Source organism: Podarcis melisellensis (genome assembly GCF_964234715.1).
Source record: "Podarcis melisellensis genome assembly, chromosome: 2".
NCBI classification, from domain to species: Eukaryota; Metazoa; Chordata; class Lepidosauria; order Squamata; family Lacertidae; genus Podarcis; species Podarcis melisellensis.
The window spans coordinates 32,152,896-32,165,962 of record NC_138529.1 but is presented as its reverse complement, the minus strand read 5'-3'; the positions used below and the strand labels follow the sequence as shown (position 1 = coordinate 32,165,962).

General features: G+C 45.5%; 1 protein-coding gene across 2 annotated transcripts; it reads right to left on the bottom strand.

Annotated features, from left to right (window-relative positions):
* Positions 1 to 446: 446 nt before the first annotated feature.
* LRRC59 (leucine rich repeat containing 59) lies at positions 447 to 9,449 on the bottom strand. 2 transcript variants are annotated; one of them, XM_081899835.1, is made up of 8 exons: positions 9,342 to 9,449; positions 7,385 to 7,540; positions 7,025 to 7,084; positions 6,169 to 6,327; positions 5,452 to 5,556; positions 4,378 to 4,450; positions 2,592 to 2,765; positions 447 to 1,476 (listed from the first exon to the last, which is right to left on the bottom strand). In XM_081899835.1, the coding sequence occupies exons 2-8, from the start codon at positions 7,487 to 7,489 to the stop codon at positions 1,232 to 1,234; spliced, it is 921 nt and encodes a 306-aa protein (XP_081755961.1). In that variant the 5' UTR covers positions 7,490 to 7,540; positions 9,342 to 9,449; the 3' UTR covers positions 447 to 1,231. The 2 variants fall into 2 exon arrangements, with proteins under 2 accessions (XP_081755961.1, XP_081755962.1); XM_081899836.1 differs by lacking the exon at positions 9,342 to 9,449 and adding an exon at positions 9,018 to 9,308.
* Between the last annotated feature and the right edge of the window lie 3,618 nt (positions 9,450 to 13,067).

Sequence of the window (13,067 nt, the reverse complement as noted above, 5' to 3'; positions counted from 1 at the left end):
TCTGCACAAATTAATTCTATTCTGATCTTATGTGTATTTACTCGGGACGTTTCACTGGATTTGGTGGGGTTTTACCCTAGGGAGGCTGCTGGGTTTGCCAGATATAATCTAGGAGGTAATTTCAACAGCTGGTAAAGCTGTTAGTTACAGTAGTGGAAGCTGCCTGAGCAAGAGAGGTACTCGTGCTCTAAGCTGACCCAGCAGGACACTGAAAGGTAGCAGGCAGGATCTGTGTGCCACACTAGATCCTTTGCACAATGGCAGAGGATAAGGCAAATGTGTTGCTTATTCACTACCTGCTCAAACAAGCAAACGGGGAAAGTACAGTTGAGTAGAGAACTTTCTCAGGTAACTCGCACTAAGGAATAACGTCGTATGTTCAGGAGCACAGACCGTCAAGCTAAGATACAACAGGAAAAAGCACTTAGGCACAAGGACACAGAAACTGCACCCAGTTTGTTTGTTTTTAACCAATTCAAAAATGTAAAAAGCAAAAAATATATATAATGAAATGACGCGTTACTTGCTAAACTTTGGGTGCAGATTTCACAATACTTTGATAAAACTTCCATTGGCTGGTATACAAATATCTGGGGAGAGAAGAATTAGGTATTGGCAGATGTGGATGTAGATATGTGTTTTCGAAAAACAGCATACCTTAGGTAGGTTGTCTTTACATTCCACAACCACCAGTTTCCATCTACAAATCCAACATCAAGCTGCTTAGAAAAATTACATATGCATATACGAAAGCTAACCTTAACCATGACTCCACTCTCCCCTGAATGAATACATTCAGTCCTCCTGTGTACAGTAGTTGTTTCCAAAGTGAGCACGTATTTGCTATAGCAGTAACACTCAAAGACAACATATACAAAAACTTCTTAAGATGACAAAAATAGGTATCACTTCTCATAGCAAGGCTGCTACTTAAGGGTACTGTCTCTCCTCGCTTGCATACAGACCAGCAAGTCTGTATTTTGCAGCCCAGGAAAGGATCCACTATGGAGGAAGGGAATGGCAATAAATTCTGGTTTACCGCAGGAACTGCAATCGAAGCAAAGCGACCCAGGCAAGTGGTTTGGCGCTGTTTGAACTTTGGCCACCAAACCCAGCGTTGAATGGCTGAAGGCAATTTCCACCAGAGCTTAATTCCATAGGAATCCTGGCTGTGCTGATGCAAAAAAACAAAAAACCAGCAGGAGGTGGTACTGGCAAGGGGAAGAGTCCTTCAGGACTGCTGGGTGTTTGGCTGCAGTACGTTCCGAAGGATTTCGCGGCTTTGCAAAAGGGAGAGCGCCTCCTCATAGAGCATGTTCACACGGGCGCATACAGGCTGGTGCTGCAGCTCTGTAACCTTACAGACAGCCAGAGTACTCAGGGCACTAAGCAGCAGGAACAGCAGCATCTTCAATAGCACTCTGGACCAGGACCGCTTGTGCTGGGTAGGGTGGGATGGGTGGGAAAGCGAGGCCTCTGCAGAAACAAAGAGCGGGCAAAGAATGAGAATTTATTTATTATGCTTTAACAGGCAACTCCACAAGCTCTGTAAATGCAGGCAACATCCTTAATAGTAGCAGAGGCTACTGTTGGCATCTAAATGATGCCCAAACATGGTTTGGGTTTGCCTTAACCATTAACCAGGCGACAAGGCAAAGTTTGCAAGATCTAACAACAACAACAACAATTCAATCCCTTACCCACTCTTCCCCATAAGGTCCCAGGGCAGGTTTACAACAATAAAAAACACTTTAAAATTAAAACAATTTACAATCATAAGAATGGGGGGAGGGTGTACATTTTAAAAATAAATCCGAGGTGTTAAAGGCCGCAAGGTACAGAAGTGTGGCTTCAACATACGACAAAAGCTGTACAATGAAGGCACCAGGCGCAACTCTGTGGGGAGGGAGTTCTAAAGCATAAGGGCTGCTATAGAAAATGCCCTCTCCCAGCAGCCACCCTGCCAAAAAAAAAAACCCACCAGAGGGTGTCAGGATTACCAAGAGGGCCCCTTCTGTTTATTTTAACACCCAGCGGGAGTTCTGTAAGGAAGGAGGCGTTCTTTCAGATATTTGGAATCTGGGTCATTTTGGGCTTTAAACACCAATGCGAGCACTTTGAATTGGGCTCCAAAATGAACAGGAAGCCAAAGCAAGGCTTTCAGAACAGGATATACGTCAGCTCTAAAATGAACTCTAGCAGCTGCATTTGGAGCTGTTTGAAGTTTGTGAGTCATCTTCAAGAGCAGTCCCGTGTAAAGGCCAATCTGGAAGTTACCAATCTGGAAGTTACCAGAGCATGGGGTGTAGTGGGGAAGTCATGTCTGTCCAAAAGGGACCCTTGCTGGCAAGCTAGCCTGGGCTCAAAATAAACATTCCTAGTCCCCGAGGCCCACTGAGCCTCTGGTAGCAAAGTTGGAACCAGGAGTGCCCCCAAGCTACAGACCTGCTCCTTTGCCAATTTATGAAGTTTAATTAAGGTAAGTCTTGTAAGGGGTTTTTTAAAAAACAAACCCAAAGCTATCTACTCTTGGTTTCCATTATTTCTCCCTCTCACACATACTTTTTAATATAATAATAATAAAAACTTACTTGGATTCTCGTCTTTTTCTTTCCTTGATTGTTTTGCCATTTCCTGCTTTACCGCTCTCATAGCATCATACTCCCGCCTTCGCCGTTCTTTCTCTTCAGCCTTTTCCCGCTTCCGGAGTTGCCTCTCTTGGGCTTCCCTCACTCGCTGCTCTGCTTCACGCTTCTTCTCCAGCTCTGAGTATACCGTACAAACAGAAAATGTTCATACGCTCTAGAAAACACTTCCATCGTTTACTTCTGCATCTGGTACAATAATGTGGCAGTGGTTGCTTCCCTGACCCCCCCCCCCAAAGGAGAGCTGCAGCTGCAAGGTGCTTTAAGAATCTCCTGTGTTTTGCACCCTGTAAGCCCTACTGCCATGCTGAACTTAATACTGTCGTACATTGGTTGACGAATACCTTAGCAGTCGAACATTTTGACTCCCAAACGCCGCAACCCCGGAAGTGAGTGTTCCTGTTTGCGAACATTCTTTTGGAAGCCAAACGTCCGGCGGGGCTTCTGATTGGCTGCAGGAACGTCCTGCAGCCAATCAGAAGCCGCACCTTGGAAGTCAAATGGACTTCCGGAATGGATTCCGTTCAGCTTCCAAGGTACGACTGTACAGGGAGCAAATACATCCAGTTACAGGCAGCAGTTTCTCTTCACTGATCACAACAGGAAAATATTAAATGCATCACCCGGTTCAGTGTGCTAAGAGAAGTAATATCAAAGAATCATTTAGTGACTGTCACCAAAGGTACTGCCCGTTGTTTAAATGTGCTAAAAGGTTGTGTAGCACCAGATTACTGATTGGAATTATGAACCATCTTACACCTGAACGGCAGAAGTGGCACCTGGGACATGTTGGTTGAGTTCATTAGTGTTGTGGAGGGTTACACCCAAAATGCAAGTGTTGGAGGGACAAGCAAGGGGGGTGAAATACATAGTTCTCCCCAATCACATGTGAAACGGGGGATCCAATCACAAGATCATGTGACATGTGGCTGAGGAGTGCTAAACTCCCCCTCCGTTTTCCATTATTTTCCCCAAGGTTTGCTCTCTTGTGGTATCGGGGTTTGGCTATGAAGAAGCTGCAGGGTGGCAGGCATTGAGCAAGGACAGGAGTTCACCTCTCCTAAATCCAGACACCCTTTTGCTCCAAAGCTCAGACCTCTCCCTGCCACCCTCCACTTTGCATACGAACTGGGTCTGACCTGGGTTTAAACCAACATCTGCCTCTGAAACTGTTTATTCTGTTTAAAAGGATAGGATAGGCGTAGAGAGATAGAATGGCCTTGAAGATAATCTAATCCAATTTCTGGGCAATGACGACATGGCTTCAAATAGACTGGATGATAATGTGCCTACGAAAGTACAGCAAATGGAAGGCTGGAAGAACCACAACTCATAACAGCAGAAATGATTCCAGGATAATGCTCGTAATATGTACAAGTCTCCATTTCAATTACATTATTTTTTTAATGCAAGACTAAGTATAAACTTAGTGACAGAGAACTGATTCATGTGATCAATTCTAAGGTGAAGGGTCATCACAGGTTAATCATTTCCCCTCCCCGACGGTCACATGATAAGAGTCTTGTGAAATGGGCTCCCGGCAGTTGGGTGGGGGGAGATACTGAGGGTGGAATTTAGTGGGGCTTGTGTGTCGGGAATGTGGTCCACTCGTCGCAACAAGACTTCCCCCTCCTCCCCATGCATGCCACCCACACATGTTCTGGGGGTTCCTCCAGCCCCCCCAGAGCAGATTTATGGGGCATGGAAAGAGAACTAGGGTTACTAAGCCTACCTCGCTCTAACTGTAGTTTTCGTTCCTTCTCACGATCCAGCTCAGATTGGATGGCCCTCATATGCTGCAGTACCTTTTGAGATTCAAGACGTGTGATTAGCTTTCACAATTACAAGAAGCAGGGAGAAGCCACAACCAGCATAAGGGATGTACAGTGGTACCTTGGTTCTTGAACTTAATCCGTTCTGGGAGTCCGTTTGACTCCCAAAACTGTTCGAAAACCAAGGCATGGCTTCTGATTGACTGCAGGAGCTTCCTGCACTCAAGTAGAAGCCGTGTCAGACATTTGGCTTCCCAAAAACGTTCCCAAACCAGAAAGCTTACTTCCGGGTTTGCAGCATTCGGGAGCTGATTTGTTCAGCAACTAAGCCGTTCAAGAACCAAGGTACCACTGTAACAGCATCTTATTTAATATACAACCAAGGCAAACTAAGGAAAGATGTTTATGAAAGTTCAGTTGATTTGGCCAACCTGCCTTTGAGAAGAGCTGTCTTTCTGACCAGTTATACAGAATTAGAAAATTCAAGTGCTGTGTGGTCCAGCGCCCTCGTTCCCCAAAGACAGGACCAATCCTATCAAAAACAAGGGATGTCTGCAGAGCTAATTCCAGATAAATGAAGCAAGCCAGCACAGGGCACCAACCCCTAAAAACTAGCAACAAGTTAATTGCTAATACATGGCCTTTCAAAAAAGGGAGTTTCCTCTCTGTTTGCTCTTGAATACCAGTGAGTAAAAAAGGCAGATGTGGTATTCAGATTAGCAACCTAACAACAACACATACATCTCTTCCCATACCCAAAACACCATCCTGAACATAGATACCAATGCAACAGTGTACTACTCTGATTACCCTAATGCTTGCATGTAAAAATATGTGTTCCAAATTCCTCCCATGTTGCCCACTACAAGCTCTGAGCCAATTTGGTATTTCTAGTCCAAATGTATATAGCAGTGTGGTAAGGGTTTATGACGCAAATTGAGCCTTGGACTGGGATGCATAAAAATTCATGAGAGAATAAATACAAACAGTCAGCCGAATAGATAAGGAAAGTAACTGAGAATAAATTGCTTTACCCTGGTGGCAGCCTGTTTACATTGCTTTTCATCCAAGCAATCTCCCGCTACCTTCGCCAGGGCAGCCTCCAGAGGGTTGTCCTTCAGATCCAGCCACTTCAGGTTCTGAAAAAGGGAAACGCAGAGAAAAAGAGACCAAATCATTTGTCATGATTTTCTCTTTTTGGAAAAAAAACCAAGTTTATTAACTCCTCCTCCCGCCCAAGTTTAACAAAACCCAGCAAAACAAAAAGACGGAATGAAAAATTATGTCCATCCAGGTATATTGGGAAGCCAGGTAAGCAACTCCACCAACTGCTATTGGTTTAACCCCTGGAAAGCATGGCAAGAAAATGAAAGAAGGGATAAGGATTCCCAGGACGATTGCTTGAGTGAAACACACAGTGCATGCTTGTTTGCCATTACAACTTTCTTTTCATTCACGGGGAACCCCATGGAACACAGATTGAGAAATGCTGTTCTAACAGATCAAACCATGAATAGACAGCCATTCAATACTATCACACATGGAGAGGTAGATCAATTTTGCCAAGAGCTTGCTCAAACTACAAAGGTTTCTCCAGAGCCAGCAGCTGCATAAATGCAGCTTTCACCTCTCTGCCACCAGGAACATTTGATTTCCACCAGGGAAGTAAGCTTCAGATAAATCTCAAAAATGTTGTGAGCTGAAGCTCAATGTCTTTCTTAATGCACGAGCTGGAGAGTGAAAAACGTTACCTTGAGTTGTGCAAAACTGACTGGCAAGGTAACCAATCGATTGTTCAGAAGGTCCAGGTGTTGCAAGTTGACCAAGCGACCAAAGTCCGAAGGCAGTTGCTGAAGCTGGTTTTTACTAAGGTCCAATTTCACCAGGTGGGTCAAGCTGCAGAATTCTGACTGCAACCAAAAAACACAAGTGAAATAGAGTCCAACCACCTTCTTAATCCAAAGCTGAGCAGTTACAGATACGGTTAAGGATTTCCAAAGACCTACGGCAGCCCAGTCTCTCACCCAAGCTATTCACATGAAGGAGCCATTCCCTCTAATCTTAGGCCTGCAAGTAAAGGAAGATACACACAAAGCATCTTCTAAGGGAAAAGAGACAACAAACCATTGTTCCTTCAGTTTTACCCTTTCACCGCAAAGCCCCTTAGTATCAATCTCTCCCCAACACCCTGGTAGAGAGACCTGTAACTCAAAGATATGCATCATTACTCTAGCTATTTATCCATTTTGAGATGAAAGTATCTGCCATCAAAACTTGTATCTGTGCTCTCTGAAAGTAAGTAGCTGTACTTGCATCTATCTTTTACAATAAGTCATTGGCCAAAATTGCCCTTCTAGTGACTGTGGCATCAACATTCACTCTTACTAGGGGATATGAGAACTGCAGCTATTACTACATTAGGTGCTATGTATAAAAAATGTATACAGTCTCACCCTCTTAAGTAGTACGAACGTTAATAAATAATAATGCAATCTCATCCTACACTTAAGTACAGTCCGCCTTCTGCATTAAAGAGTAGGATGAGATTGTATTATAATACATGTTTCTATATAAAAAGGTTGTAGATAGGGTACAGCTGAAACTTACTGGCAAAGTAGTAAGGTTGTTACAGGACAAATCTAAAATGGTAGCCTTGGAAAGCCCCGCCTGAAAAAGAATCAAAGAACCAAATTAGCAGTGAAATCCTATGCTTGTTTCCTCAGAAGCAAGTCCTGCCTTGACCAATGGGGCTTAACTTCCTAGCATGTGTAGTTAGGATTGTAACATAGATCTACAATACACCTTTTAAAAGTGACTATCGCATCATATTAAAATTCTGGCATATTACATATTAAAATTCTGGCGGAGCAACAGATTAACCAGTTTACCATTTTGCAAGAGCCTGTACGTTTATGCAGGCTACAAAGTATTACAGAATTATCTGGCTTATTCTACAGAGATACCAACCAGTTCTTTCACTGGCACCTCATTCAGGTCACACAAGCTCAAGTCCAACTCATTGCCCTCCAGTTTGTCTTTTAGATTCACTCCTTTTCCTCCAGATTTTGCCATAATCTTCAACACAGCAGTCTCCCAACGAGCCTGGTGAATACCCTTGTGTTCCTAGAGAGATAAAAAGATTAAGGCTACATACTCACTGGTAAGCAAGCCCCACAGTGTTTACTATGGTTAGCTTCACACTATATGAAGATTGGGACACTCTTAAGCAGTGCACCCAATTCTCAATAATAAAGAAACAGGTCAAAATTATTATTATTTTAATTGCCAGTGGGAAATGGTTGAGGTGGCGTGACTTTCCTGCTCAGGTGGAAAGTACAGGTTAAAAGGAGGTATAGGTCAAAAGGAGAGAGGGTCACAATGGCGCTCAGTTGCCTTTGGACCATTGCCAAGACTGCTGAAATTTACACGAAGCAGCAGAGGTAGGATTTGCAGCATAGTCTGTGGCGCACAGGTTGGAGACCTTGCACTTGACGTTTGAGACTGTAAAGAGATCCACTTGACCATAGTAGAAGACCTCCTCATCATTAACATAATTGCAACAGACACCAACCAACATGTGGAAGGTGAACCCTGACCACAGCATAAATTTAATACTGCAAGATCCCCCATAGTTGTGTACCATGCTTCATTATACCACACCTGGGAGGGGACCCTTTAGTGAGGGCCACAGCACCCAATGTCAAACCAGTGGGCAGTTTTCTCCCTCACCACATTTCCCCATATGAATGAATGGCCACTTGGATGGTAAAGTCCAAATGAGTGCACTTAGGAATATCACTGAAAATGGAGGCACTGTAACTCCAGCCACACAGAATCAACCCTGCCAGCTCCCAAGCCCTGCCTGCGGTTTCCTTTTTTGGGAGGACGGAGCAAAACATGAGGATGTGGTCTCACAGAAAAATCAATTTATAATTGCATCAGCACCTTTTCTCTGACTTCCCTCATAAGAGGCTCTCTGCGCCTTTCCCAATATCGTTGACATGCACGGAAATCTGGCAGGTGGCTTTCCTCCCCCTCCCCCACATCATCTGCATCTCCACAGTGGGGAAAAATCACACCTGTTTCCATCTCTAGCAGACAACGAAATGTTTAAATGCAGAGAGCCAATGTCAGCAAGAAATAAAACAACTCCTCCTGGCCAACTCAATGTGCCAAGGGCGAAACTGGGGCAAAGAAGTCACACCTCCACTCTCCCCACCTAGGGTTGCCACCTTTGTTCTGGCAAAATACAGGGCAGGGCAACTTTTTCCCCCCATCTGGTGCTGAAGTGACTTCAAAGCAATCCATTACAATCTGTTGCAGCCTAACAGGTTGGCCTCTCTGGAATCTGTCACACTCGCACACACGGATTTGCAAATCTGTGCTCGGCTCCCTAGACCTTTCACACACCATTTCAAACACGTGCATTTGGGGGGTGGGAGGAGAGAGAAGACCTGATATACTGGACAAAACTCTTTGATCAATACAGGACGCAGATTTTTTTCGGGATAACCCTGAATTTTTATATGGGATAATCCTGCATTGTAATAGGACAGGTGGCGACCCTATTCCCCCATTCCCCCATCTTTGCCCTTTGGACCTCTCGCAAGAGGCTCCCCCTGCACACGTGGCAGACACGTTTCCCACCCCGCCAGCTCCGGCGCCGGGGCGGGATACGCCCGCGTGGCTCCCACGGTCAGCAGCCTCGCCTCGCTCTGCCTCCGCCTCCCTCTATGCCGTCCAGCACGGCAGGCAAGCAATGTGGGCGTGGGGCTCAGACACGCAGCATTACGGGGCTGCTGCACTGAAAAGAGCGAAAGAAAAAGGGCGCGAAGGGAGGCGACCCCAAAACTCAGCGGGCAGCCAGGGGGTGTCCCGTCTAGGAATCCCCCCTCCCTCCCGCTATCAACTTCACCTCACTCACCTCGCCCCCGCCCCTCCAGCGGAACTGCTGACGCTCTCCTGCCCGTGCCAGCCACTTCCGCACCCGCCTCCTCTCGGAGCGCCTTCCCCGGGAACCAGCGAGAGAAGCCGGCGAGAGCGCCTCGCGGAAGTCGGGTGGGGAAAGGCGCGATAGCGGCCTCTGGAGGCTGACAGAGGTCATAGCTTAGGAGGTCTCGCTAGGCAGGTAAAACAGGTAAGGATTAAGAAGAGTGGATGCGGGGAGCCAAGTTTGCTGCCGCCGTTGTCGGGGTGAGGGGAAGAGTTGTGGTAGGTTGTTGCCTAATTGTGATACACGCCTTTGCCACCACTGCTTAATTAAAGAAAAAAGAAAAAACAGAATCACCTTCTTCGGCAACTTGAGTGCCCCTTTTCAACTTAAGAGCAAATATGCTGGTCCAGATATGTTGTGCACGATGCGAAACCAGCTGCAGTATTGAAAGAAAGGCAGAAACTTGTCATTTACCACAGTCTTCTGCCTTTTCGTCTATTATTATTGTTATTAGTGCTTTCCCCTCTAGAAAAATAGGTGCCGGTACTCAAGAGGAAGTTGTTACAGTATGTGCCACACTTTTTAACCACAAAAAGGTAGCAGTACTGCGTGCCCTGGGGAAAAAGCACTTATTATTATTATTATTATTATTATTATTATTGTTGTTGTTGTTATTATTATTATTTACTAAATTTGTATACTGCCCTATACTTGCAGGTCTCATGTGTTTGCAACATAAAATCACATTACTGTATTAAAACACAAAATACATAACAAAATCAACCCAATAAGTGTCCTCCTCCCCAACACATTTTATAATAGGGCATTGGATGTCAATCAGCCAAAAGCCTGGTTAAAGGGCAACATTTTTGCCTGGCACCTAAAGGTGTATAATGAAGACACCAGACAAAACATTAGCACAAAGTGAGTGGGATAGGGAGCAAAACACATCTCTTTCAAAGGGTGCGTGCTTTGTTCAGAATCAGCCCCATGGAATTCAGTGGGATTTATTCCCAGCAAGCATCAGGGCCGGCCTGCCCGTGAGGTGGCATGAAGCAGCTGCCTAAATTGGCGGGATCCCATGGGGCAGTACTCCCTTAGGTGCCCCACCTGCTCCTGCTGCCACTGGGGTTGCACAGCTGTGGCTTCTGGCGAGATCTCACTGGAAGCCACTGCTGCTGTGTGACCCCAATAAGTGTGGCTTTTGGGGTGACACCTTCCTGTTTCACATCAGGTGACAAAACAGAATGGACCGCTCCTGGCAAGCAAATCCAGAATCAGGCTGCTTATTCATCAGTCACTCTTCCTCTCACAAATCTCTAACTTGTATATGGATTCGCACAAGGGAGAGTTGAAAGAAAGAGGAGCCTACTGCGTTCATGGTGGATTACTTTTCATTCATGACACAAAGCAGTCTCCACAGTAGTTTCCAGTTTATATGGACTCATAAAAACTGAACCATAAGTGGTTTACAGTGGCTTTTGGTGGCTTTTCTGGTTCATTGTGTGGCTCATTTCCTACCATGAAAAATCTGCTTTCAGACCTTTCTGAGTTATGTAATACTACCTAAAACATGACAATGCTTACTGAGACAGAAGTGTTAAGCTCCTTGCTGTCTACAAAGCAAAGGCTGTGACATTGCTGTGAATTGATTCAGGAAAGAAGGCTAAAGGTAAAGGGACCCCTGACCATTAGGTCCAGTCATGACCAACTCTGGGGTTGCGGCGCTCATCTCGCTTTATTGGCCGAGGGAGCCGGTGTACAGCTTCTGGGTCATGTGGCCAGCATGACTAAGCCGCTTCTGGTGAACCAGAGCAGTGCACAGAAACACCGTTTACCTTCCCGCCGGAGCAGTACCTATTTATCTACTTGCACTTGACGTGCTTTTGAACTGCTAGGTGGGCAGGAGCTGGGACCTAGTAACGGGAGCTCACCCTGTTGCGGGGATTCGAACTGCCGACCTTCTGATCGGCAAGTCCTAGGCTCTGTCGTTTAACCCACAGCGCCACCCGCATCTCATTTGTAAGGCTAGAGATGACCTAATTTGTCCTCTTTCACCAAAGGGCTTTCACTATCCAAACTTGACATATCCTCTGAATTAGCGTACCAACCAGAAGAATGCAGGAGGAGATACAAGTAGTAGAAAAATGATAACACAATTGATTCAGAAGCCAGTCATGGACAGCCATACCAATCTGCTCTGGGGCCCAGTACAGTGGTACCTCAGGTTGCAGATGCTTCAGGTTACGGACGCTTCAGATTACAGACTCCGTTAACCCTCGGGTTAAGAACTTTGATTCAGGATGAGATCAGAAATCACACGGCAGTGGGGCGGCGGCAGCGGGAGGCCCCATTAGCTAAAGTGGTACCTCAGGTTGAGAACAGTTTCTGGTTAAGAACGGACCTCCAGAACAAATTAAGTTCTTAACCCGAGGTATCACTGTACTTTCACAGACAGCTGTAATTTGCCAGACCCTGAGCATGGCAGCATCCCCAAGCCCTTTAATATGTCCACTGTTTTTCACAGTTCATTAGAAGTTTCACTGAACAGCCGGATTCTTTCTGCAGGAATGGCTAATAGAGGACACAAGATTCTTTATGCACTAAGTCATAGATGTTCAGAATAACTGGCATTTTAAAAAAAATCAAGGGCTTTAGAGATGCAAAACACACATGCTGTTATTTTATAAGGATGTGGATTAGGAAGGCAGGGCAAGAGCAGAGGAACAAATATGTTTCCTGAAAGATTAATTCAAGAGGCAGATCTGTTGTTAGCATTTGTCTGTCTTGGGAGACAATGGAGTGCGCCTTTGGGGTGAAGTCAAACCACTGGAGAATCACAGCGCCTGCCTAGGCTGTGGAAAACCCAGTAACTCGCAACTGCTGCCTCCTGTGTTGTTTTTGCTGCATTAGCAGCGTCAAAGTGACCTCTCTGGTGTGCAAACCTAGGCAGTGTGTACGGCAAAGGTCCTAGGCTAGAGGCATGATCACATGCCACACGACCCTAGTCACCTCTTGGCCTCATCCAGCATGGCCCTTATGTTTTATGAATCCATGGAAACATTTAAAATGCCGCTCTGTCAATTCTACTGGTGCTCCTTTGACACACTTGGCTGCCCGTCCTTCAGTTTGTGAGAGTCACTCAGGAAATTCCCCTACTTTGAATGGCTGTTAATGTGTAACTCATAGAATGCTTTCTGAGTGTGAATGGGCCATTTGATCCTTGATCTGTGTTGCCATAATTACTAATTATTATTTTATTAGTACACAGCACAGTCCTGTGCTGATGCAGAAGTAAATCCCATTGTGTGCATTGGTGGTAACAATCTAGTTAGTTTGTATTTATTATTTCTGCCTGAGACAGCTTAAGTCACAACCAGCCAAGGACGTGCCCTTCAGACAGTTTTGACTACAACTCCATGCCTGTTGGCTATGTTGACTGGGGCTTGATGGAAGTTGAATTCCCACAACACCTGGAACACATTGCATTATCCACCCTGGGCTTAAGCTGTTGGAGCATTGAAAGTTGTAAAATATACAAACAGGTTTGGCTCCAGTCTAGGCTATTTGTGGATGGAACTCTAACCACAAGGTCCTCTGCTGGAGGAAAAATTGGGAAGTGATTTCCCCCACTTCCCCACCTGCCCATGTTCTCTGAATAGCTGGTTCAGAGGTTTGATCCCTCTTTAACAGCATGGGATGTGATGCTGGGGACTC